Consider the following 27,872-nt stretch of genomic DNA (forward strand, 5'->3'; position numbering starts at 1 on the left):
GCTGCTCTCCAAATGTCTCCTCCACACATGAAGCTGGAACGTTTCTGGAAGCTGATCTGAAGTGAGCTCAGCAGGTGAGAATCCCACCAGAGAAACTTTGAAATGTCTGAATCACACTGCCTGTAGGAACGGTTCTTGGTGCTGATTGGCTGTTTGCTTGCAAGTATAAGTCTAGTGACAGCTTTCTCTGTGAGTGGATGACATGTAGGTGTGGTGGTGGTTAATGGGTGAAGTTGTTTGACTGTAATCTGAGCTCAGTCAGCAGTGAGAAATGCTGCGAATTCCTGAACTGCTTTGGCAGTTTGGTCAGGAAACTTTCAAGGAACGCAAACTGGGATCTGCCTTTGGGGCTCTCTCAAAGCCAACATTCAGAGCTTTTCATCAGGATGTGATAGTGCAGCGTTTGGAAGCACAGCATCTACATCTGAGCAAACACCAACCTGTCAGGGCTCAGGTGTGTTTCAGCTGTGAAGCTGTAATAAAGCACTTTCTGTCTGCTGGGGTCAGGGAGGCTCTGCAGGAACAGCAGCACTCAAATATTTATGAGTCAAACACATCTTGGGCAATCATACCTAACATGGAAATTATTGTAAATCCATCAAAGATGTACACAATCCAGAATTAAATGATGACTTATTTCAGTAATACAGCAAACCTATTCTGCTCTTTAATTACAGGTGACAGGCCGGCCCGACCAACCTCACACTCACTCTGAAGGTTTCTGTCAGTCCCAAATATCTATGACATGTTGATGGCAGCAGTGTGAACTAACCTGTGCTGTGAATGCTGTTGTTCTGACTGAGTGTGTTGCTGTGTGTGTGTGTGTGTGTGTGTGTGTGTGTGTGTGTGTGTGTGTGTGTGTGTGTGTGTGTGTGTGTGTGTGTGTGTGTGTGTGTGAAGGTGTGGGCTCTGCTATGGATCAGTGTGCAGACAGAGAGGAGGGAGCCCCTCCCTCTAAGACCACTCTGTTTGGGGAAGATGAGAGCCAGACCAGAGGTCAAAGGTGAGACCACCATCTCTAACTGTCCATTACTCTTCTGCAGGTCAGAGTCAGACCACATGATGACTCACACTCAGAGCTGTGTGTGTGTGTGTGTGTGTGTCTTGAAGTACACAGAAGCAGAATGGAACCGACTCTGCTGAACCTGAACCTGAGCCTGAGTCTGAACCTGAGCCTGAGTCTGAGCCTGAGTCTGAGTCTGAGTCTGAGCACAGCAGTGCACACTTCATGGAGCTTCTTCCTTTGAAAGAACAACCTTCCTCTGAAACAGAGTAAGTTTGTCGTGTTTGCAGCGACAGGCACACAGAGCAGTGTGTGTAAGAGTTTAGATGGGTGATTGAGACAAAGGCCAGGCAGGACATGGAGCTGGGACCTTCCTGTCAGGCAGTCATTCCTACAGACAGGTAAGCCGGTTATTACCAGGGACCAATTCAATTCAATTCAATTTTATTTATATAGCGCCAAATCACAACAAACTGTCGCCTCAAGGCGCTTTGTATTGTGGGTAAAGACCCTACAATAATACAGAGAAAACCCAACAGTCAAAACGACCCCCTATGAGCAGCACTTGGTGACAGTGGGAAGGAAAAACTCCCTTTAACAGGAAGAAACCTCCATCAGAACCAGGCTCAGGGAGGGGGGGTCATCTGCCGCGACCGGTTGGGCTGAGGGGAGAGAAAGACATGCTGTGGAAGAGAGCCAGAGATTAATATCAATTAATGATTAAATGCAGAGTGGAGTATAAACAAAGTAAATAAGGTGAATGAGAAACAGTGCATTATGGGAACCCCACAGCAGCCTAGGCCTATAGCAGCATAACTAAGGGAGGGTTCAGGGTCTCCTGATTGAGACCTAACTATAAGCTTGATCATAAAGGAAAGTTTTAAGCCTAATCTTAAAAATAGAGAGGGTGTCTGTCTCCTGAATCCAAGCTGGAAGCTGGTTCCACAGAAGAGGCGCCTGAAAGCTGAAGGCTCTGCCTCCCATTCTACTCTTAAGTATCCGAGGAACCACAAGTAAGCCAGCAGTCTGAGAGCGAAGTGCTCTGTTGGGGTGATATGGGACTATGAGGTCTTTGAGATAAGATGGGACCTGATTATTCAAGACCTTGTATGTGAGGAGAAGAATTTTAAATTCTATTCTAGATTTAACAGGGAGCCAATGAAGAGAAGCCAATATGGGAGAAGCTGATTGTGTTGATTTGTGAAGGTGAATGGTGAAGGAATTTAAATAACAAGAGTGTGTGCTGCTGCTTAAGCCTTTAGGTTTCTGCATGTTCGTTTATCGAACAGGAATGACACAAACAACAGAATAAGGAGTCCAATTATCCAATTATTTAATTATTCAAACAGTTTACAGATTAATCTGGTTCAGAATTGCCTGATGCAGTCAGTCGGTGCAGCTTCACACAAGTCTGACCCTGCTCTCTATCTCAGTTCAACTTTTATACACAAACTAAGACACAGTTACACATTTATTAAAATATGCAAGATGTTGCCTCGCACATGTAGCAGCTTATCAGTTCCTCCTTCTGTGCCCTTCACTGTCGCCTGTTAACGGCCTCATCTGGGTCCTGTACACACAAAACATCAGACCAAAACACACATTCTTTTCCAGTAAATCATCGGCATGTGATTTTGTTATTTCTCTGCTATGCAGTCTTATTTCTGTCTGCTGTGCAATTTTATTTCAACACCTTCACCTTGTTGTGAAGATTATTGCTGCGATATGCTACTTGATGCTATATTTCTATTTAAATTGTTATATTTATGGTATGTCTCCTGTGCAGCATATTTACATTCCTTCCTTCAATGGTTAAAAGTGTCTGAGGCCTTGATGATGACAATGTTGGAGGAGTTGCAGTAATGCCTGTGTAGATTCTCAGTCATCCAGGTCATAGTCATCTCTGGAGCTTGAAAAAAGGTGACTGGACTTCTTGTTGTTTCTCATCCCAAAGGCTTCTTCAGTTCTCAAACCAAAGGTGGAGAGACCCAGGTATTTAAACCCCAGTGGGCGTGGTCCCCTGGAGGTGGTTGTGACCCACTATTGTTCATGTGCATAATCACATGTGCCAAGGTGTGAAAGGAGGCGTGAGTCATTACAATCAGTAGTTTCAGATGAAACCAATAGGACTTCTCTCCATTGTTTCATGTGGCCTACTGAGGTCACTGGAACAAAGGTGTGAATGGGGGTTGAGGCACCTGGGGAGGGAGCTCAGAACAGCACTGTAAACGGGGGAAAGTTGGTGACGTAATCCACCTCCTCTGTTCAATGATGGTTGTTCACAGTGGCCATAGATGCTTCTTTTACTCCTCTTTCTAGTGTTGTAGTACTCGAGACCGCTTTTTTTATGGTCTCGGTCTTGTCATGGACTCGGGATATTATTTTAAGACCACAGCTGTGGAAATATCACTAAATTGCCAGAATACTGTCCAGTTTATTTGTTAACATCCTTGCATTTATTGGATGCAAAACATACTGATTCAAATCCCACAAAGTTTGCGCTCCTCTGCCTCTCAAAGGAGCACCTCGCAAACTCCGCCCCGGCTAGGTCGCTGCTATTATCGCTGCTTACGCCTGTATCATTTCACTGCAGTTTGCATCTACCACAGAGCACGGACAGTTTCATTCACTATGTGCACGTTTGGTCTCACTATGGTCATGTGTGCGCTTGATTTCGTGGGCTACAGAAATTAAAATGACAACCGATATGAACGCAAGAAGTAAGAGGGAAAATGAAGCTCAAAGAAATTTTCAGGCTTCCTATTCAACAAAAAAATCCCAGCATGAAAGGTAAATACAAACCTTTATGTATTTTGATACACAAACTAAAAATTTAATGCAAGTTTTAGGGCTGCAACGATCCTTGGAGTAACGCAATCTGATTATTTAAAATCCTCGACACAAATTTGTTGATGCAAAGTGCGTACTTGTCGACACATTAAATACTTGATATATAAATGTAACTTTTCTGGATTATATGCAAAAATTATCATTCTATCGATCTAATAAGGCCTGATTTAGAGTTCTGCATTGATCCTTTGTACATAACTGAAAATCGTCTCTGAACCTAACCTGACATGCACCTCAAGAAATGTAACTACATGTCCACAAAGACTGTGATTACTGCCTAGGCTTCAGAGGTGGTTTTAACTTTAGTTCTTACTGTAAATGGTAAATGGTAAATGGATTAGTTCTTATATAGCGCTTTTCTACTCAGATATGAGCACTCAAAGCACTTACACCATGTCATGTCATGATTGTTTTGCCATTTTTACACATTTAGCTATGTGGATTTTGAAATAGCGCACATTTTTACAAAGATTGTTGTTGGTTTAAAAAAAAAACATAACTTTATGTATTGTTTATGAAAGGCAGAGAACAGTTAAGACTATTTGATGAACTATGAATAATTGTTTTACATTCTGTGATAAATGATGGCAGTCACCCAGGAGTATTAAATAAAGATGGTTACATTTATTTCAGCTCTGAGTGTTTAATATCAGGGTGATTTTATGGGAATGCGGATCTTTCAGATCAATTTGAGAAGTGATTTTGATCATGTTTCACATTTTATTGTGTCATATAGCATCAGGCACTGGTCTTGGTCTTGACTCGGTCTTGGACCCTAAAAGTCTTGGTGTTGTCTCAGTCTCGATACACTCTGGTCTTGGTCTTGTCTCAGTCTCAGGTTAGGTGGTCTTGACTACAACACTGCCTCTTTCAAACCATTTGCTTTCCCATTGGCATCCTCAAAGAGTGACCTTTGACCTTCAGATGCAGATGTACAGCTGAGTCTTGTCCTGTCGAGGTGGCTCTTCTATGTTGTGCCATTCGTTTGTGAAGAGGCTGTTTGGTTTCTCCGGTGTAGAGGTCCAAGCACTCTTCACTGTACTGGACAGCAGACACTACATTGCTGATCTTGGGGTTGGGGGGGGGTTGTCCTTGGGATGAACCAGTTTTTGTCTTAGGGTGTGACTTGGTTTGAAGTATACTGGAATTTCATGCTTGGAGAAAATTCTAATGAGTTTCTCTGACAAGCCTGACACATATGGGATGACAATGTTGTTCCTCTTGTCCTTCCCATTCTCTGTAGTTTGTGTTTGGCCTTCATTCCTGTGCATCTTAGCTGATTTGATGAAAGCCCAGTTGGGGTAACCACATGTTTTGAGGGCTTTCTTAATATGTGTGTGTTCCTTTTGTTTCCCTTCTGCCTCAGAGGGAACACTTTATGCCCGCTGTTGTACGGTCCTGATCACCCTAAGTTTGTATTCCAGAGGGTGGTGGGAGTCAAAGAGGAGGTACTGGTCTGTGTGTGTGTGGACTAACGATAAACTTCAATGTTGAGGCATCCATCTTCCTTAAGAAGCACCGCACAGTCCAGGAATGGTAACTTGTTATCGCTGGTGTCCTCCCTGGTAAAATGTATGTATTTGTCCACTGAGCTAATGTGGCGAGTGAAGGCTTCTACTTCCTGGGTTTTGATCTTGACCCAGGTGTCATCTACATATCTGTACCAGTGGCTAGGTGCCACCCCTTTGAAAGAACCAAGAGATTTACTTTCCACTTCCTCCAGGTAAAGGTTGGCTATAGTGACACTCTGGAGCCCATGGCACATCTATATTTCTGTTTGTAGAATCCATCATTGTATTTGAAATTTATTAAATTTATTAATGTAGGGTCTTTACCCACCATACAAAGCGCCTTGAGGCAACTATTTTTTGTGATTTGGCGCTATATGCATAAAATTGAATTGAATTGAATTGAAATGAAATAAAATAGGTTTTTGATTTTCCCAATTACGGTGGACAAGACTAAGAGTCAGGCTTTCAAAAGAATGAAAACTTTGTCTGGGTCTTTGATTAATTAATTAAGCTGGAATTGAAGATTGCAGCTAATCCTCCTCCTCAACCTGTGCTTCAAGCATTCTGACAGTTACTATGACTCGGGGGTGTTGATTCATTTAAATTAACATATTCATCCTGCTGTAACCAGGTTTCTGTAAGGCAGAATAAATCAATACGTTGATCAATTATTAAATCATTTACTAATAGGGACTTGGAAGAGAGAAACCTAATGTTTAATAATCCACATTTAATTGTTTTATCATTTGGTGCACTCCTCCGTGAATCGCCACCTTATCGTGGTGGAGGGGTTTGTGTGTCCCAGTGATCCCAGGAGCTATGTTGCCCGGCGGCTTATCCCCCTGGTAGGGTCTCCCATGGCGAACTGGTCTTGGGTGAGGGTCCAGACAAAGAGTGGTTCAGAAGACCCCTATGGCTGTAACAACTAGGGAACAGTTTAGTTTAACCGGGATAGGGTTACCGGGGCCCCACCCTGGAGCCAGGCCTGGGGAGGGAGCTCGAGGGAGAGAGTCTGGTGGCTGGTCATTAGCCCATGGTGCTCGGCCGGACGCAGCCTAAAGAGGTTACATGGGCCCGCCTTCCTGTAGGCCCACCACCCCCGTCGTAGGGGTCGGATGCAGTATGTGTCGGGCGGTGGCCGAGGGCGGAGGCCCTGGCGGACCGATCCCCAGCTATCTAGACTGGCTATTGGGACATGGAATGTCACCTCTCTGGTGGGGAAGGAGCCTGAACTAGTGCGTGAGGTTGAGAGATACAAGCTAGATATAGTTGGGCTCACCTCAATGCATGGCCTGGGCTCTGGAACCAGTCTCCTGGAGAAGGGCTGGACTCTGTTCCAGTCTGGAGTTGCCCTCAGTGAGAGGCGGCGAGCTGGGGTGGGTATTCTTGTATCCCCCGGGTTGCTGCCTGTACGTCGGAGTTTTTACCGGTGGATGAGAGGGTAGTTTCCCTGCGCCTTCAGGCTGGGGAACAGGTCCTGACTGCGCTGAATGACAGTTCAGAGTACCCACCCTTTTTGGAGTCGCTGGGCGGGGTGCTGGAGAGTGCTCCATCTGGTGACTCCAAAGTCTTGCTGGGAGACTTTAACGCTCATGTGGGCAATGACAGTGAGACCTGGAGGGGCGTGATTGGGAGGAACGGCCTGCCCGAGCTGAACCTGAATAGTGTTTTTTTATTGGACTTCTGTGCAAACCACAGTTTGTCCATAACAAACACCGTGTTCGAACATAAGGATGTCCATAAGTGCACATGGCACCAGGACACCCTAGGTCGCAGGTCGATGATCAATTTTGTAATCGTATCATCAGATCTGTGGCCGTATGTTTTGGACACTCAGGTGAAGAGAGGAGCTGAGCTGTCAACTGAACACCACCTGGTCATGAGTTGGATCAAGTGGCAGGGGAAGATGCTGGACAGACCTGGCGCACCCAAACGTATTTTGAGGCTGCGCTGAGAACGCCTGGCAGAAGCCCCAGTGTGCGAGATCTTCAACTCCCACCTCCAGCAGAACTTCAACAGCATTCCGAGGGAGGCTGACGATATTGAGTCCAAATGGACCATGTTCCGCACCTCCATCATTGAAGCTGCTGCTCAGAGTTGTGGCTGCAAGGTGGTTGGTGCCTGTCGTGGTGTTAGCCCTCGAACCAGATGGTGGTCACCGGAGGAGAAGGGAGCCATCAAGCTGAAGAAAGAGTCCTTGGTTGGCTTGGTTAGCCTGTGGTACTCCAGAGGAAGCTAACCGGTATCGGCAGGCCAAGTGAAATGCAGCTCGGGCAGTGGCCAAAATAAAAACTCGGGTGTGGGAGGAGTTCGGTGAGGCTATGGAAAAAGACTTTCGGACGGCATTGAAGCGATTCTGGCAAATCGTCAGGCGACTCAGGAGGGGAAAGCAGTGCTCCACTCACACGGTTTATAGTGCGGGGGGGGTGCTGCTGACTTCAACTGAGGCTATAGTCGGACGGTGGAAGGAATACTTCGAGGACCTCCTGAATCCCACTGACACGCCTTCTGTAGTGGAAGCAGAGTCTGGGGATGAGGGAGATGACTTGAACATCACTGGGGGTGAGGTCACTGAGGCAGTTAAACAACTCCTTGGTGGCAGGGCCCCTGGGGTGGACAAGATTCGCCCTGTGTTCCTGAAGGCTCTGGATGTTGTAGGGCTGTCTTGGTTGACACGCCTCTGCAACATCGCGTGGAGATCTGGGGCAGTGCCATTGGATTGGCAGACCGGGGTGGTGGTCCCCATCTTTAAGAAGGGAGACCGGAGGGTGTGCTCCAACTTTTGGGGGATCACACTCCTCAGCCTCCCCGGTAAGGTCTATGCCAGGGTGCTGGAAAGGAGGGTCCGTCCGTTAGTTGAACCTCGGATCCAGGAGGAACAATGCAGTTTTCATCCTGGTCGTGGAACGCTGGAACAGCTCTTTATCCTCTCAAGGATATTTGAGTGTGCGTGGGAGTTTGCCCAACCAGCCTACGTGTGCTTTGTGGACTTGGAGAAGGCATTCGACCGTGTCCCTCGGGGTGTCCTTTGGGAGGTCCTGTGGGAGTATGGGGTGTCTGGCCTGTTGTGGGCCATTCAGTCTCTGCACAACCACAATGAGAGCTTGGTCCGTATAGCCGGTAATAAGTCAGATTCGTTTCCTGTGGGTGTTGGACTTCATCAGCACTGCCCTTTGTCACCAATTCTGTTCATAATTTTTATGGACAGAATTTCTAGGCGTAGCCAGGTGGCAGAAGGCTTCTTCCTTGGTGGCCTCAGAGTCTCATCTCTGCTCTTTGCAGATGATGCGGTCCTTTTGGCTTCATCAGGTGGTGGCCTCCAGCTCACAGTGGAACGGTTCGCAGCCGAGTGTGAAGCAGCTGGCATGAGAATCAGCACCTCTAAGTCTGAGGCCATCGTCCTCCGCCGGAAAAGGGTGGAGTGCCCTCTCAGGCACAGGAACGAGTTCTTGCCCCAAGTGGAGGAGTTCAGGTATCTCAGGGTCTTGTTCATGAGTGACGGGAGAAGGGAGCGGGAGATCAACAGACGGATCGGGGCTGCTTCTGCAGTGATGCGGACACTGCACCGGTGGCTCGGGCATCTGATTAGGATGCCTCCTGGCCGCCTCTTGGGTGAGGTGTTCCAGGTATGTTCCACCGGGAGGAGGCCCCATGTTAGACCCAGGACACGCTGAGGAGATTATATCTCTCGGCTGGCCTGGGAACGCCTTGGGGTACCTCCGGATGAGCTGGAGGAGGTGGCTGGGGAGGGGGAAGCCTGGGCTTCTCTGCTTAGGCTCCTGCCCCTGCGACCAGGCCCCGGATAAGCGGAAGAGAATGGATGGATGGATCATTTGGTGCAGTTGATGAAGCTGTATTATTTATTATTTTTGAATTTTTATGCTTAAATAGCTTTTTGCTGATTTTAGCTTTGTTTTTTGGTGGTCTGGGAGCAGGCACCGACTCTATGGGGATGGGTTTTGGGGGGATGGCAGGAGGAGAGAAGCTGCAGAGAGGCGTGTAAGACTGCAACTCTGCTTCCTGGTGTAGTCATGTTTTGGGGGTTTAATAAATTTGGCCAGATTTCTAGAAATGAGAGCTGTTCCATCCAAAGTGGGATGGATGCCGTCTCTCCTAACCAGGGTTATTATAGTTAACGAAAACGAACGAAATAACGAAAACTGAAATTGAAAAAACATTGTCGTTAACTGAAATAAATAAAAACTATAATTAAATGGAAAAAACAATAACTAATTAAAACTGAATTGTGAGTTTACAAAACTAACTAAAACTAACTGAAATTATCGATAAACTTACTTTCATTTACTTGTTTTTTTGGGGGGTTTTTTTAAGCCTTGTGGATTGATATGAAATCCTTGTTTCCGCTCTCCGAGTTTAAGCTGGGAGCGCCATAGGACAACTGTGTGAGTGCGCATGTGCGTGCGCTCACCGCGCTGGTCCGCAAAGTAATGGCTGCGGTCTGCCGAGTCCCGTATGGAGGTTCTTTGAGTACAAACACCTGCACACAACCACAAGGCAATTAACACACACAATCCAGCTACACAAGCATAAATGCGGACATGAGGTCGGACACTTCTGTAGGTTGTGTACAGAGGCCGCAAAGACCCTGCAGGTTTAATTAGCAGCATCTAACCAAGCTAGCTCCAAAACAGAAGCAGCTTCAGGTGGTGAGAACATCAGGATGCAGCTGGATTTGAGCTTTGACTCCTTCAAAGAGTTTGTTTTTGTTTAACACCACATGTAGCTGTTGTTAATCTGCTGCACTGATGCTGAACTTTATTGTGGAGTTTATTGTAGAATTTATTGAGTTTGGGAGTTCATGTTTTTCTTTGTTTCTCCCTGTTGATGTTCATGTGTGTCCTTAATATTACACAAATTTAGCATGTGTTGTGAACAGTTGGTTGTTGACTATATTTCTTTAAACTGTATCTTTTGTCAAGTTTTCATTACACAATAGTCACTTTTGCGCCTTGAATCTTGCATCTGATTAGGTATGAAAATACTAAAACTAATACTGAAACTAACTAAAACTAAGCATGGAACCAAAAATAAAAACTAATAAAAACGAGCAAAACCACTCTGAAAACTAATTAAAACTAACTGAATTAGAGAAAAAAAAGTAAAAACTAACTAGAAGAAGAAGAAGAAGAAAAAACAGCCTTTATTGTCCCACAGAGGGGAAATTTGGGTGTAACAGCAGCCGCAGTTATTATAAATATAAATAAAGATATAATAATTCACACTATTAAGAAAAGAATATATATAAAATCAACAAACAATATTAACCTTAATACTACTAATAATAATAATAACACTATATACAATGTACATGATGTGCCTGTGTGTTGAACCTTAACAGGCCGGACTATTTACAGTATATTATATATTATCCTACATTGTGTAGGCTATTGTGGTTTTTGTTGGGAGCAGTGATGGTTATAAAGTCTTACAGCTGCTGGGAGGAAGGATCTGCGGTAACGCTCCTTTGTGCATTTAGGATGCAGCAGTCTGTCACTGAAGGAGCTCTCCAGCTCAGCAACAGTTTCATGCATGGGATGGGAGACCTTGTCCATCAGTGATGTTATTTTGGTCAGAGTCCTTCTGTCTCCCACCACTTGCACTGAGTCGAGAGGACATCCTAGGACAGAGCTGGCTTTCCTGATGAGCTTGTCTATCCTCTTCCTCTCAGCTGTAGACAAGCTGCTGCTCCAACATACTGCTGCATAGAAGATGGCTGATGCCACCACAGAGTCATAGAAGGTCTTCAGGAGTGTCCCCTGCACTCCAAAAGACCTCAGCCTTCTCAGCAGGTAGAGTCTGCTCTGACCCTTCCTGTAGAGCGCATCAGTGTTGTGAGTCCAGTCCAGTTTATTGTTTAGGTGAACACCCAGGTACTTATAAGAGTCCACTATCTCAATGTCCACTCCCTGGATGTTCACCAGTGTCCGTGTGGTGGGTCTGCGCCTGCGGAAATCCACCACCAGCTCCTTGGTTTTAGTGGCGTTGATCAGGAGGTGGTTCCGCTGGCACCAGTCCACAAAGTCCTGAGTCCACTGTCTGTACTCTGAGTCATCCTCACCTGTGATGAGGCCAACTATGGCAGAGTCGTCAGAGAACTTCTGCAGATGGCAGCGTGGGGAGTTGATGGAGAAGTCTGCAGTGTAGAGGGTGAAGAGGAACGGTGCCAGCACAGTTCCCTGTGGGGCCCCCGTACTGCAGACCAGCCTGTCAGAGACACAGCCCTGTGTCCTCACGTACTGTGGGCGGTCAGTGAGGTAGTCCAGTATCCACTCGGAGATGTGGTGGTCCACTCCTGACAGTTCCAGCTTGTCTCTCAGAAGTCCTGGCTGGATGGTGTTAAAAGCACTGGAGAAATCAAAGAACATGATCCTCACAGTGCTTCCAGGCTTCTCCAGGTGGGTCAGAGCTCGGTGCAGGAGGTAGATGATGGCGTCATCCACCCCGATGCCAGGCCGGTAGGCGAACTGCAGCGGGTCCAACGAAGACGACACCATGAGGCGTAGATGGTTGAGGACCAGCCTCTCGAGGGTCTTCATTAGATGCGATGTCAGGGCTACCGGCCTGTAGCTGCTAAGATCCTTTGGATGTTTGGTCTTTGGTACCGGTACCACACAGGAGGTCTTCCACAGTTGTGGTACTTTCCCCAGCTTCAGGCTCAGGTTGAACATGTATCCCATGATGCCACACAGCTGATCTGCGCAGCACCTCAGGAGCCTGGAGCTGATGCCGTCTGGACCAGCAGCCTTTCGCACCTTGATCTTACGTAGCCCCTTCCTCACATGATGAGTTGAGAGGGACAAGATGGAGGTGGGGGATGGGGGTTGTGAGATGGAGTCCTCAGAAGTGAAGGGGGTGGGTGATGGCTGAGAGCTGAGAGGTGTGAGGTCCCAAGAAGAAGAAAGGTTGGCAGTCATTAAAGATGGTGGGGCTGACAGCAGGGGGGACTGGGCTGGGGGAGGGGTGGGTGGCTGGTCAAACCTGTTAAAGAACTGGTTCAGGTTGTTAACCCACTCTAAGTTTCCCACAACCCTAGGGCTTGGTTTGTGGCCTGAAATTGAGTTCAAACTCCTCCAAACCCCACTGATGTTGCTCTGCTGTAGCTGGTCCTCCATCTTCTTCCTGTAGATGTTTTTTCCATCCCTGATTTTCCTTCTCAGATCCTTCTGCACGGCTCTCAGCTCCTCCTTATTTCCTGATCTAAAGGCTCTCTTCTTCTCCTTCAGGAGAGCCTTTATTTCAGAGTTGATCCAGGGTTTGTTGTTTGAAAAACACCGTACCCTCCTGGTGGGCACAGTGTTTTCCACGCAGAAATTGATGTAATCAGTGATGCAGTCCGTGATGCTGTCGATGTCCTCCCCATGAGGGGCACAAAGCTCTTCCCACACAGTGGAGCTAAAGCAGTCTCTCAGAGCTTCTTCAGTCTCCTCAGACCATTTCTTCACTGTGTGTGTCACAACTGGTTCTCTGTGTACCAAGGGTTTGTACACAGGCTGGAGATGAACCAGGTTGTGATCTGAGCCCCCCAGGGGAGGCAGAGGTGATGAGCTGTATGCCTCCTTGATGTTGGCATACAGTAGATCCAGTGTGTTGGTATTCCTGGTGTGGCAGGTGACATACTGGGTGAAGGTGGGGAGAGTGGAGGACAGGGAGACGTGGTTAAAGTCCCCTGAGATCAGAAAGAGGGCCTGTGGGTGCTGTGTTTGGAGTCTGCTGGTAGTAGCATGGAGGACATCGCAGGCTGCAGCAGCGTTAGCAGAGGGCGGCACATACACAGTTATCACAATAACATGTGAAAACTCCCGAGGAAGATAGTGCGGTCTCATACCAACAGCGAGCAGTTCAATGTCCTTACTGCAGAGCGTCTCTTTGATGGTTAGATGTCTGGAGTTGCACCATCTATCGTTCACAAACACAGCCAGACCCCCGCCCCTCTTCTTACCACTCTCCTTGGTTCTGTCGGCACGGATCAAATGAAAGCCGTCCATGTTTATGTGTGAGTCCGGGGTTAGCTCGGTTAGCCACGTCTCCGTCAGGCACATGAGGCTGCTCTCCCGGTAGCTCCTTTGATGTCGCGTTAGCGCCGCCAGCTCGTCCACTTTGTTGGGAAGAGATCTCACGTTTCCCATGATGATGGACGGGATGACGGGCCTGTACCTTCTCCCCTGGCAACGACGACCTATGCCCGCACGTCTCCCGCGTCTCTTCCTTCTCAGTTCGCGGGGAATATCGAGTCTTTCTGCAGGAGTAGGCACAGCGGAGCTCCCGATGGAGATCAGCTGGTCCCGAGAGTAAACAATAGGAGCGTGGCCACTCTCGCAGTCTCCAAACATAAACACCATAAAAAGAGTAAATAAAAACAAAGTTTTCCAGAAAAAAGTCTGCTCCATCATGAGGAAAAAGAGCAGAAGATACAGAAACACAAAAACACATCTAATACTAAACAAAATGAGAAAAAACATGGAATTAGTGCGGAGCTGCTGAAACTGGCTGCCTGCTCGCGCGGCGCCGGAACTACTAAAACTAAACTATAATGTAAAATCCAAAACTATTATAACCCTGCTCCTAACAAGACCAGGTTTTCCCCAGAAACTTTGCCAATTATTGTTAGTTATCGTTTTTTTCCTTTTATTTATAGTTTTTATTTATTTCAGGTAACGCCAATTTTTTTTAAAATTGTCATTATTTCATTTGCTTTTGTTAATTATAATAACCCTGCCGCAGTGAGGTTGGTAAGCAGAATAGTGTACCTGAAAACAGGGACTTGGTTTCACTGTTACTGTATGTTTAACTGGTAGCACTTTATATTAACTGCATAATATTATGCATTAGTAAGGTATTAGTAAATACTTCATCATTTATAAAGCATCACTCCTACATTAGTACACACACTGCTGTAAATACTTTTCACCTGAGTTCACCTGTGTGAAAGTTCAGCACCTTCTTCTTTGGAACTGAAGCTGGCTAATCTGACTGAGGCTGACTCCAAACCAGAGGAAAGTTTAACCTGAGGAATGACTCTTGGGCAGAGCATGTGGGAATGTGCTGGATATAGAGTAGAGTCTGATTCTGGTTTTGTTCCTGTCAGGCTTCATCAGCAAAGCCTGGTCCTTCCTGTACCCAACTCAGAGCCTGGGGAGGCTTCTTTAAATGGCCAACCATTGCCTGGAGGAAAGTGCGTCAGTTTGTGAGTGTGCAATAAACTGTTCTCTTAAATTTTATAACTATAAAATAAGACAAGAAAGCATGTAAACACCTTACCTCCAAAGAAAGGGAGGCAGCTATCGAGGTTAGCACACAACACATCCCAAACACAACATTCACACACAACAGTGAGAACAGCATTTCCATTAGAGAGCGCACCTTTAACAAACTTTGCTGAACTTTGCTGCAGCGGTGAGCAGCAGAGCTCGGAGGCTCTCGGTGCTCCAACTGTCCCGTGGCATGAAGCACATCTGGACTCCATATTTATGGTGAGAACATTCAAATACAACACTTTATTAGCACATCAGTGGGTTAGGGTTGGGGTTAGAAGAAGAAGAAACAGCCTTTATTGTCCCACAGAGGGGAAATTTGGGATTTTTGGGTTAATGGAAGGACCGATTCTGTGATTGACACACGCACAGCACACTTAGTGATGAGCTCACTGGATGTACGTTTGTTCCAGTTACTACAGGAAAACATGGTCAGTTTTATAAAGACTGAGCTGAAGAAGATCCAGAAAGTTCTGAGTCCAGATTACCCAGAATACTTAGAGAGTCTGAGAGATGATGAGGAGGTGTTGGGGGATGAGGATGTAGAGCAGAGGAGCAGCAGAGAGGCATTTGTGAAGATCACACTGGACTTCCTGAGGAGAATGAAGCAGGAGGAGCTGGCTGAGCGTCTGCAGAGCAGTAAGAAGATTTTATTATCTTTAACATGATGGAAAGAGGAAATGGAGGAAACACGTAAGTTTCTATTTCAAAAATCAGCTGTTAATATGGTACAAGCATTGGTATCATTTAACTACACCTCCCGAGAAGCCTTTATTTAACCGATGGTGCTCGATAGATTTAAAAATGGTAGGTCATCTGATTTCTCACTTCTCTGATTGCATTAATTTACTGTAAACATGATTTTGTGGTCTTTCAGGAATCAGTGCTCCAGGATGCCAACGGGAACTCAAATCTAACCTGAAGAATAAGTTCCAGTGTGTGTTTGAAGGCATCACTAAAGCAGGAAACCCAACCCTGCTGAATCAGATCTACACAGAGCTCTACATCACAGAGGGAGGGGCTACAGAGGTCAATGAGGAACATGAGGTCAGACAGATTGAAACAGCATCCAGGAAACCAGACAGACCAGAAACAACAATCAGACAAGAAGACATCTTTAAAGGCTCACCTGGAAGAGATGAACCAATCAGAACAGTGCTGACAAAGGGAGTGGCTGGCATTGGGAAAACAGTCCTAACACAGAAGTTCACTCTGGACTGGGCTGAAGGCAAAGCTAACCAGGACATCCAGTTCATGTTTGCATTCACTTTCAGAGAGCTGAATGTGCTGAAAGAGGAAAAGTTCAGCTTGGTGGAACTTGTTCATCACTTCTTTACTGAAACCAAAGAAGCAGGAATCTGCAGCTTTGAAGACTTCCAGGTTGTGTTCATCTTTGATGGTCTGGATGAGTGTCGACTTCCTCTGGACTTCCACAACACTGAGATCCTGGCTGATGTTACAGAGCCCACCTCAGTGGATGTGCTGCTGACAAACCTCATCAGGGGGAACCTGCTTCCCTCTGCTCGCCTCTGGATAACTACACGACCTGCAGCAGCCAATCAGATCCCTCCTCAGTGTGTTGGCATGGTGACAGAGGTCAGAGGGTTCACTGACCCACAGAAGGAGGAGTACTTCAGGAAGAGATTCAAAGATAAGAAGCAGGCCAGCAGGATCATCTCTGACATTAAGACATCACGAAGCCTCCACATCATGTGCCACATCCCAGTCTTCTGCTGGATCACTGCTACAGTTCTGGAGGATGAGCTGCAAACCAGAAAGAGAGGAGAGCTGCCCAAGACCCTGACTGAGATGTACATCCACTTCCTGGTGGTTCAGACCAAAGTGAAGAAGGTCAAGTATAATGGAGGAGGTCAGACAGATCCACACTGGAGTCCAGAGAGCAGGAAGATGATTGAGTCTCTGGGAAAACTGGCTTTTGATCAGCTGCAGAAAGGAAACCTGATCTTCTATGAATCAGACCTGACAGAGTGTGGCATCGATATCAGAGCAGCCTCAGTGTACTCAGGAGTGTTCACACAGGTCTTTAAAGAGGAGAGAGGGCTGTACCAGGACAAGGTGTTCTGCTTCATCCATCTGAGTGTTCAGGAGTTTCTGGCTGCTCTTCATGTCCATCTGACCTTCATCAACTCTAAAGTCAATCTGCTGGAAGAACAACAAGCAATCTCCAAGAAGCCTAGAGTATTTAAAGAGATATCTAAACTAAAACATCTCCACCAGATTGCTGTGGACAAGGCCTTACAGAGTCCAAATGGACACCTGGACTTGTTCCTCCGCTTCCTCCTGGGTCTTTCACTGCAGACCAATCAGACTCTCCTACGAGGCCTGCTGACGCAGACAGGAAGTAGCTCACGGGCCAATCAGGAGACAGCTCAGTACATCAAAAAGAAGATCAGAAAGAATTCTTCTGCAGAGAAGAGCATCAATCTGTTCCACTGTCTGAATGAACTGAATGATGGTTCTCTAGTGGAGGAGATCCAACAGTCCCTGAGATCTGGAAGTCTCTCCACAGATAAACTGTCTCCTGCTCAGTGGTCAGCTCTGGTCTTCATCTTACTGTCATCAGAAGAAGATCTGGATGTGTTTGACCTGAAGAAATACTCTGCTTCAGAGGAGGCTCTGCTGAGGCTGCTGCCAGTGGTCAAAGCCTCCAACAAAGCTTGGTAGGTGAATTTATGAACAAACTGATAAAGGTTTAAATCTTTTAGAGAACAAAACTTTTCATTATTAATTCTTCCTCAGGCTGAGTTGCTGTAACCTCTCAGAGAGAACCTGCAGTGTGCTGTCCTCAGTCCTCTGCTCAGAAACCTCGGTTCTGAGAGAGCTGGACCTGAGCAACAACAACCTGCAGGATTCAGGCGTGAAGCTTCTGTCTGTCGGTCTGATGAGTCCAAACTGTAAACTGAAAACTCTCAGGTCGGGGTGGTAGTTCTTGGACAGTTACCTACAGTTGTAGATTCTGTTTGGTTCTTGTATCTATATCTGTGTCTTTCTTCTAGCTTCTTGATTTTGTGATATTTTTTTTACTCCAGCCTGTCAGGTTGTCTAATCACAGAGGAAGGTTGTGCTTTTCTGACATCAGCTCTGAGCTCAAACCCATCCCATTTGAAAGAGCTTGACCTGCGCTACAATAATCCAGGAAAATTAAAAGGGAGGCAGCTTTGTCCGGGACTCAAGGATTCACACTGCAGACTCAGGTATGGGCAGACTATGGCCACTCATGTAGTGTAATTTTGTCTAATTGCTTGCTATCAGAGACTGCCCAGATTGACAAAGCACCCTGTACAAACTGGCATTGCTCTCTCTCTGCTATTTGGTGCATATCTGTGGCTCTAGATCCAAGCATGCTACCACAAAAAAAACAGGAGCAATCGACTACCAGATATGCAGCAACTGTGCCAGTTAGGTTCACCTGGCTCTGCTCCATGAACCATGCTACCCTGCCTCTCCACCTGCATCTGAGCTAAAACCAAACCTCTGCTAACACAAACACAAATTTGAATAACAATGTACTTGAAAATATTAGACAGAAGTAACAAATAAGACAAGTACCTAATGAAACTGGATCAAACTGAGAAGAACTGGAAAAACTGAAGAACTGTGTTTCATGATGAGCAGCAGTTAGGACTCATGTTGGATAGAAAATCATTCCCACTGTTTCTTCCTGCAGGCTGGATCATGGTGGAAAGCAGTGGTTAAAACCTGGTCTGAGGAAGTGTAAGTGTGTGTATAATTATGACAATGTTTGTCTTTAAATCCAAAGTTGATAGCTGTGTTATAACTCATTAATCCCGTTAAGAACATCCCAGAAAGTAAACTCTGGATACTGTGGCTCATCTGAAAAGGAAAGTCTCAAATCAGAAGTGCCTGACTCTGTGGTATAATTCACACATGCACAGCTTAAAGGTGGCATATCGTGCTTTTAAATCCTTCCTTTTCATATGTAAATCATTCACTTATGGTCTGTATAAAGTAGAACTGCAATGCTTTGGTCTGAATTCCTCATTATTGCAGCTCCACAGACCCCTCTTTTACGCTTGTTGTGAGGCGCGTCTTAGAGCAGCTCGTTTTGGTGCGGTCTCTTTAAATGTCAGTGAGACATTTCACGCCCCGCCCCCCTCGAGGTCACAGAGGGTTCCACTCCACCCCATTCGGTCATTTTTGTAGTTTGATAGCAGCGATATGATTATCTACCGGCAGAGAAACAAGCACGTCTAAGAGGCTGTGATGCTGGGGGGCGACGTAAGGAATTGTGTGGGTTAATGCACCCAACAACCGAACATTTTAACTTGTCTGCTTGCAATAACTGAACTTGGACTACAAAATCACTGCGAGAAAAAATGGTGGATTCACAAAATCGGTAAGCCAGAAGTCCATGAACTTGTTCAGCAGTTCCACAGCAAATACTGTGACGTAAGAGGAAAGAAAACATAACAGGGAACAGAGGAAACTGAACAGCCTGAAAATTATGACCCAGATAGAATATACTGATATCCATGCAGAACCGGGACAGAATAAATTTAACTTTCCTGCACTCCTACACTGATAAAAATATCCTGCCCTATCTACATAATAAAATTAAGGCAACTATTTGCATAATTTATTTATGTTGATCAAGCAAGACTGTTCTGTGTTTAAAGTAAAGTACTTAATTATTTCTTTACATGAAATATAAAATCCAAGTAAAGTGAACTTAATTTTGTTAAGTAGATTAAGCAAAACTAAACTTTGCATAAATCACTCAACTTTTTCAATGTAGTAAATGAAATTTGCAAGTAAAAGCAACTTCATTTCATTATGTAGATCAAACAAAAAAAACCTTTGTATAAATTACTTCATTTTGTTAAATGTATTTAATGATTTTTCTTAAGTAGAATTAACTTGATTTTTGCAGGTAGATGTAAAGCATAACTATTTGGTAAATGGACTAGTTCTTATATAGTGCTTTTCTACTCTGTGTGAGCACTCATACAACACGTTCACATTTACCGAAGCACTTCCATGAGTAACTAAGCTAAGTGCTTTTATTGTTGAACATTCAAACACATTCATATTCCAATGCTTGTGTCAGAGAGCAACTTGGGGTTCAGTATCTTGCCAATGGATTCTTTGACATGCAGCCCGGAGGAGCCGGGAAGTGAACCGCTGACCTTCTGATCAGTAGGTGACCTGAGCTACAGCCACCCCATTTGCATTTGTATATATATATTTTTTAGATATCTACAATTATTTCTGAAAGTGAAATTTTTGAATTTATTACAGATTGAGCACAAATACCGATTCTATTCACTATTTTACTATCCCTGACAGAAAATGAGAGTTATTTTAAAGTAGAATTTCACATTGAACATGTATTCAATCTTATCTGAATTACTAGCCTGATAATGACAAAAACTTCATAAGCAAAGGAGTGATATTGGGGGTAAAAAGCATTTCTCATGTCAGAAATTATCAGTTTTTTGTTCTACTTGTTTTATTTTGAAGCCATCAGGATGTTTTTTCCGTATCAGATTAGAAACACATAATACAGCAAATCAAAACAGCACGTATAAAAAAAAGATGCTTTTTCCCAAACTTTCTCCTATCAAAGGAGAACAAATCATTTGAATCTTCTAGAAACATCTGATAAGTAAAACAGGCAACAGAGTAAAGAACTGTTAACTCCTGTGTTCAGTTCTGCTCCCTGGCTTCAACATGAGCTCCATGAATCAAATAGCTAGCTCAAGATATTATACAAAATACAAGCTAAATAAAAGCACTGAGATTAAAGTGGTTTCCACGGGTAGAAATTTTAGACATTAGAAAAAATTATTCATAACTAGGGCTGCAACGATTGATCGATTAACTCGATTAATTCAATTCTAAAAAATTATCGACACAAATTTACTGTGTCGATGCTTTGTTTAAACTCTGCAGCGCTCAGCTGTCTCAGTGTAAACGGCGCTCCTCACTAGCATTAGCAGCATTAGTGCTCCGTCATCTTTTTGTGGGTTTATTGGTGGGTGGCAAACCAACATAGAACTGCATTACCGCCACCTACTGGACTGGAGTGTGAATCTCACACACACACACACACACACACACACACACAGATTCTAAAAAGCTCTCCGTCCCTGCGATGGATTTCTTTTACCACAGAGTGGATCATCGCTAGAGTTGCCACCTGTCTCGTCAAATACAGAACCCCGTATGTTACGGGACTCCATGGAATACGGCTCCGTAACATGCGGGGTTCCGTACTTTAAGGGACGGGTGGAAACTAAAATTCGCTAGCTTAGCTCAGCTAGTAGCTTAGCCCTTAGCCGACTCACTACCAGCATGGCTTCTTCTCCTGTCTCTCCTGCACTTTCCTGCTCTGGGTGTCACATGTTTAGTTACTCCTCGGCCTCCTTTAGCAGTAACGGTACTTGTAATAAATGTAGTCTGTTTTTAGCTCTGGAGGCCAGGCTTTCTGAATTGGAGACTCGGCTCCGCACCCTGGAAAATCCTGCATCTAGCCAGGCCCCTGTAGCAGGTGTGGACCATGGTAGCTTAGCCGCTATTAGCCCCCCCCCAGCAGATCCCGAGCAGCAAGGAAAACAGGCCGGCTGGGTGACGGTGAGGAGGAAGCGTAGTCCTAAGCAGAAGCCCCGGGTACACCACCAACCTGTTCACGTCTCTAACCGTTTTTCTCCACTCGGTGACACACCCGCCGAGGAACAAACTCTGGTTATTGGTGACTCTGTTTTGAGAAACGTGAAGCTAGAGACACCGGCGACCATAGTCAAATGTCTTCCAGGGGCCAGAGCAGGCGACATTCATGGAAATTTGAAACTGCTGGCTAAGGCTAATCGTAGATTTGGTAAGATCGTTATTCACGTCGGCAGTAATGACACCCGGTTACGCCAATCGGAGGTCACTAAAATTAATATTGACTCGGTGTGTAACTTTGCAAAAACAATGTCGGACTCTGTAGTTTTCTCTGGGCCCCTCCCCAATCAGACCAGGAGCGACATGTTTAGCCGCATGTTCTCCTTGAATCGCTGGCTGTCTGAGTGGTGTCCAAAAAACGACGTGGGCTTCATAGATAATTGGCAAAGTTTCTGGGGAAAACCTGGTCTTGTTAGGAGAGACGGCATCCATCCCACTTTGGATGGAGCAGCTCTCATTTCTAGAAATCTGGCCAAATTTATTAACCCTCCTAAAACCTGACTACCCAGGGTTGAGACCAGGAAGCAGAGTTGCAGTCTTACACGCCTCTCTGCAGCTTCTCTCCTCCTGCCATCCCCCCAAAACCCCATCCCCATAGAGTCGGTGCCTGCTCCCAGACCACCAAAAACCAAAGCTAAAATCAGCAAAAAGCTATTTAAGCATAAAAATTCAAAAACAATAAATAATACAGCTTCATCAACTGCACCAAAGAATAAAACAATTAAATGTGGATTATTAAACATTAGGTCTCTCTCTTCCAAGTCCCTATTAGTAAATGATTTAATAATTGGTCAACATATTGATTTATTCTGCCTTACAGAAACCTGGTTACAGCAGGATGAATATGTTAGTTTAAATGAATCAACACCCCCGAGTCACAGTAACTGTCAGAATGCTCGAAGCACAGGTCGAGGAGGAGGATTAGCTGCAATCTTCAATTCCAGCTTATTAATTAATCAAAGACCCAGACAAAGTTTTCATTCTTTTGAAAGCCTGACTCTTAGTCTTGTCCATCCTAATTGGGAAAATCAAAAACCTGTTTTATTTGTTATTATCTATCGTCCACCTGGTCCTTACTCAGAGTTTCTGTCTGATTTCTCAGACTTTTTATCTGATTTAGTGCTCAGTTCAGATAAAATAATTATAGTGGGTGATTTTAACATCCATGTAGATGCTGAGAATGACAGCCTCAACACTGCATTTAATCTATTGTTAGATTCAATTGGCTTCTCTCAAAATGTAAAGGAGCCCACCCACCACTTTAATCATACTCTGGATCTTGTCCTAACATATGGCATAGAAACTGAAGACTTAACAGTATTCCCTGAAAGCCCCCTCCTGTCTGATCATTTCTTAGTAACATTTACATTTACTTTAATGGATTACACAGCAGTGGGGAATAAGTTTTATTACAGTAGAAGTCTTTGTGAAAGTGCTGTAACTAAGTTTAAGGATCTAATTCCTTCATTATTATGCTTTTCAGTGCCAACACAGTGCAGAGCAGCTACCTAAACTCTGCTCCCAGTGAGGTCGATTATCTCGTCAATAATTTTACATCCTCACTGCGTATAACTTTGGATACTGTGGCTCCTCTGAAAAGGAAAGCTTCAAATCAGAAGTGCCTGACTCCGTGGTATAATTCACAAACGCACAGCTTAAAGCAGATAACCCGAAAGCTGGAGAGGCAATGGCGTCTCACTAAATTAGAAGATGCTCATTTAGCCTGGAAAAAGAGTTTGTTGCTCTATAAAAAAGCCCTCCGTAAAGCTAGGACATCTTACTATTCATCATTAATTGAAGAAAATAAGAACAACCCCAGGTTTGTTTTCAGCACTGTAGCCAGGCTGACAAAGAGTCAGAGCTCTGTAGAGCCGAGTATTCCTTTCACGTTAACTAGTAGTGACTTCGTGGATTTCTTTACAAATAAAATTTTAGACATTAGAGAAAAAATTATTCATAACCATCTCAAAGATTTATCTTCATGTTCGGCTGCTTTCAGCACTGCTGGTATTTGTTTAGACTCTTTGGCTCCAGTTGATCTTTCAGAGTTAACTTCAATAGTTACTTCCTCCAAACCAGCAACATGTTTGTTAGATCCCATTCCTACTAGACTGTTCAAAGAAGTCTTTCCAATTATTGATGCTTCAATCTTAAAAATGATCAATCAGTCTTTATTGGTTGGCTATGTACATGTACCACAGACCTTCAAGGTGGCTGTAATTAAACCTCTACTTAAAAAGCCATCACTGACCCAGCTGTCCTAGCTAATTATAGGCCAATCTCCAACCTTCCTTTTCTCTCAAAGATTCTTGAAAGAGTAGTTGTAAAACAGCTAACTGATCATCTGCAGAGGAACGGTTTATTTGAAGAGTTTCAGTCAGGTTTCAGAATTCATCACAGTACAGAAACAGCATTAGTGAAGGTTACAAATGATCTTCTTACAGCCTCTGACAGTGGACTCATCTCTGTGCTTGTCCTGTTGGACCTCAGTGCAGCTTTGATACTGTTGACCATAACATTTTATTACAGAGATTAGAGCTTGCTATAGGTATTAAAGGTACTGCACTGCAGTGGTTTGAATCATATTTATCTAATAGACTCCAAATTGTTCATGTAAATGGGGAGTCTTCTTCACACACTAAGGTTAATTATGGAGTTCCACAGGGTTCTGTGCTAGGACCAATTTTATTAACATTATACATGCTTCCCTTAGGCAGTATTATTAGAAAGCATTTCATCAATTTTCATTGTTATGCAGATGATACTCAGCTTTACCTATCAATGAAGCCAGATGACACACATCAATTAATTAAACTGCAGGAATGTCTTAAAGACATTAAGGCCTGGATGACCTTTAATTTCCTGCTTCTAAATTCAGATCAAACTGAAGTTATTGTACTTGGCCCCACAAATCTTAGACACATGGTGTCAAACCAGGTACTTACTCTGGATGCCATTACTTTGGCCTCCAGTGAGGTAGGCAACACCCCCAGCAAAGACATGATGACCATGTCTTTGCTGGGGGTAGTAAGGTGTAGTAAGTATGAGTCTTTGTCACAGAATATATGTGGTTTAGATGACATTAGTTTGGAGAGCACTTTGAATGTCAGTGTGTTGTGATGTTGTGGTGTACCTCAAGGCTCTGCTCTCAGTTCTTCTACATTCAATTTTTAATCTGTTGATTATATCAGACAAATATGTAGGACTACTTTTTGCATTTGTGCAATATTTCTAAAATGAGAAATATCCTGTCTCCGAGTGATGCTGAAAAGCTAATTCATGCATTTATTACTTCTAGACTGGACTATTGTAATTCATTATTATCAGGCTGTCCATACACGTTCTTGCTCTCAGACTGCTGGCTTACTTGTGGTTCCTAAGATACTTAAGAGTAGAATGGGAGGCAGAGCCTTCAGCTTTCAGGCCCCTCTTCTGTGGAACCAGCTTCCAGCTCCTCAGGAGACAGACACCCTCTCTATTTTTAAGATTAGGCTTAAAACTTTCCTTTTTGATCAAGCTTATAGTTAGGGCTGGATCAGGTGATCCTGAACCCTCCCTTAGTTATTCTGCAATAGGCCTAGTCTGCTTGGGGGTTCTCATGGTGCACTGAGTGTTTTTTCTTTTCATTCACCTTTTTTTTACTCTGTTTATACCCCACTCTGCATTTAATAATTAGTTATTAATAATCTCTGGCTCTCTTCCACTTTCCTTTTTAGATAACATTTTTAGATAACAACCATGTTTAAACATAAGGGCATCCATAAGTGCGCATGGCACCAGGACACCCTAGGTCACAGGCAGGGGTGAAAGTAAGCCGGTACGGTTCGGTACTGCGTACCACTAAAAGATTCTGCGCTGGTACGCAGTACCGGCAAGAGTTCGTGCGGCTGTCTGCTGTAAAGTCGTCATTCAGAACCGGTCACAGCTGCACTTTGGGTCAGAATAGATCCGTTAGCAATAAGCAGTCTAAAACACGAATGAATCAGTTAATGAATTGCTTTTTTTCTCATTTCAAATTGTTTCTGAACTGCTCGTGCTGTGCTGGAGCCTCAAGTCTCTAGGTTCTCTCCCCTCAGAGATCGAGGTTTTCGGCAACAGACAGCCACGTCCCATAAACGGGACGGATGTAGTGCATTGTACATGACAGGCTAGACGCTCCTACTTTGACACCTCATTCAGCCAATCATGTAACTTGCTGCACCAAACTCAACAGAAAAGTGATGCCCCCTGGTTATTATTGGCTCTGGAAAACCCATTTCTTAATGTGATTGTCCGAATGAGGTGTCAATCAAAAAGGGAGGGTCTAGCTTTCCATATAAAATGCACTACATACATGGGTTTTCCAGAGCCAACAATAACTAGAGGGCGTAGTTTTTTCAGGTGATTTTGGTTCAGCTAGTTAACAGGTTAAAACGTTCACCGCTACGTTTAATGTTGGTCTGCTTTTTACAAAGTCTCTCAATTAAAAGCAAAGAGAGATTAACTAATTAACTAACAGTTCAAAACACTGCTTATGACCAGAGATTTCATTTACGCTACATGAGAGCCCATTCACCTCCAAAACACAGTGGTTACCAAAATGATTGAGGTTTGCGAAAGTTTGGTGGTTATTTCTGTCCAGAAGTTTTGTATTGGTGCACAGAGCCAGAATGCATGGAGGTGGTCATCAGTTGTGTTAAGTGTACAGCGTGAGCAAACATCTCAAACTACTTTACAGGTCACAGGTCAATGAATGATTTTGTAATTGTATCATCAGATCTGCAGACGTATGTTCTGGATACTTGGGTGAAGACAAGAGCTGTTAGCTGATCACCACCTGGTGGTGTGCTGGATAAGGTGGCAGGGGATATTGCTGGACAGGCTTGGTACACCCTTCCTCTACAGAAGGCGTGTCAGTGGGACTCGACCATCACTGGGGGTGAGGTCACTGAGGTGGTTAAAACACTCCTTGGTGGCAGAGCTCCTGGGATGGATGAGGCACCTTGAGGTGGTTGTTGTGATTTAGTGCTATAAAAATTGAATTGAATTGATTTGATGACACTCACTCTTAGTTCCTTAATGCCCTGGATGCTGTAGGCCTTTGCTGATTTACATGCATCTGCAGTGTCACATGGCGATCTGGGATGGTGCCACTGGACTGGCAGGCTGGGGTGGAGATTCTCACTTTTAAGGAGGGGGGCAGCCTCCCCTGAGAAGGTTTACACAGGATACTGCAGAACTCTATTCTGAAGGAACAATGTAGCCATCAGATGTTAAACTGTAGCTGTGCTGTTTCTCTTTCTCTCCATCAGATTTATGTGACCTGAAAGTGGACACAACCTCAATAAATAAAAAACTCAAACTGTCAGATAACAACATGAAGGTGACAGTTGTGGAGGACAAGCAGCCATATCCTGATCATGCAGACAGATTTGACTGCTGGAAACAGCTTCTGTCCAAGAATGGTCTGACTGGTCGCTCTTACTGGGAAGTCGAGTGGAAAGGAGGGAGTTTTATATCAGTGAGTTACAAAGGAATCAGAAGGAGAGGAAACAGTGCTGACTGTAAGTTTGGGGGAAATGATCATTCCTGGAGTCTGATGTGCTCTGATGCTTTTGGTTATTCAGTCTGGCACAATAACAGAGAAATGCCCATCTGCTCCTCATCTCTTTCTAAGAGAGTAGGGGTGTATGTGGACTGTCCTGCTGGCACTCTGTCCTTCTATAGAGTCTCCTCTGACACTCTGATCCACCTCCACACCTTCAACACCACATTCACTGAACCTCTTTATCCTGGGTTTGGACTCTGGTCAAGTGACTCTTCAGTGTCTCTGTGTTGCTCATCTACCAAAAAGTCTCCAGAACAAGAGTGTTCAGAAGAATCACAAACTACATCTCAGTGGTATGACAGCCTTTGACGGTTAAGCATGAAGGTGGGACAGCCGGGGACAGTGAACAATACGCTGATAGAAGGAAGAATTAGTCCCTCCAAATATGAGTGAATTCTGCATGACGATGTCCATCTGGAAAAGGAAAACCTCATCAGGACGTGCAGAAATACAGCCTGATGCTAACGTATAAGAGGACTCAGACGGGCCAAATGCCACTGCTGCTGGACTGTTTTCTATAATGTGATTATTTCAAACTCGGCAGTGCTTCAACGTTTAGAGGATTGTTGATAACTAGACTCAACCATGTCCACCCCGTGCAAAAGTTTACATTTTTACACCTTTTAAACCGTTTCTGTTGATACGTCAGCATATGTTAGCTCTCAGATGTACCTATTTTATTAGAAGCTTATGATTTATACATTGACCAGTTGTTAGTTATGATCAGTGGCAGCAGCTCGATAATAGAAACCGAAAAAACATTTACAGAGTGTACAAATGAACGATTAAAGTGTTTTACAAACTGTTAGCAGATCTTATATTTTGTGTTATTTCATGCTCTGCTGTTTAAATCTCATGGTTATGATTATCTTACTGTAACACATAAATAAACTGGGATGCAAACTTGTCTCTCGCTGGTTATCAGTCAGCTCTAAGACACT

General features: G+C 44.5%; 1 protein-coding gene across 1 annotated transcript; it reads left to right on the plus strand.

Moving 5' to 3' along the window:
- The first annotated feature begins 1,191 nt into the window (after positions 1-1,191).
- On the plus strand, positions 1,192-27,821 carry LOC115774188 (NACHT, LRR and PYD domains-containing protein 12-like). The gene is made up of 9 exons (XM_030721336.1): positions 1,192-1,272; positions 14,471-14,569; positions 14,777-14,855; positions 15,050-15,275; positions 15,514-17,317; positions 17,397-17,570; positions 17,687-17,851; positions 18,325-18,371; positions 26,636-27,821. Exons 1-9 carry the CDS (start codon positions 1,229-1,231, stop codon positions 27,238-27,240), a joined length of 3,243 nt encoding a protein of 1,080 aa, XP_030577196.1. The 5' UTR covers positions 1,192-1,228; the 3' UTR covers positions 27,241-27,821.
- Positions 27,822-27,872: the final 51 nt, after the last annotated feature.

Source organism: Archocentrus centrarchus, chromosome 24, assembly GCF_007364275.1.
Source record: "Archocentrus centrarchus isolate MPI-CPG fArcCen1 chromosome 24, fArcCen1, whole genome shotgun sequence".
Lineage (NCBI taxonomy): Eukaryota > Metazoa > Chordata > Actinopteri > Cichliformes > Cichlidae > Archocentrus > Archocentrus centrarchus.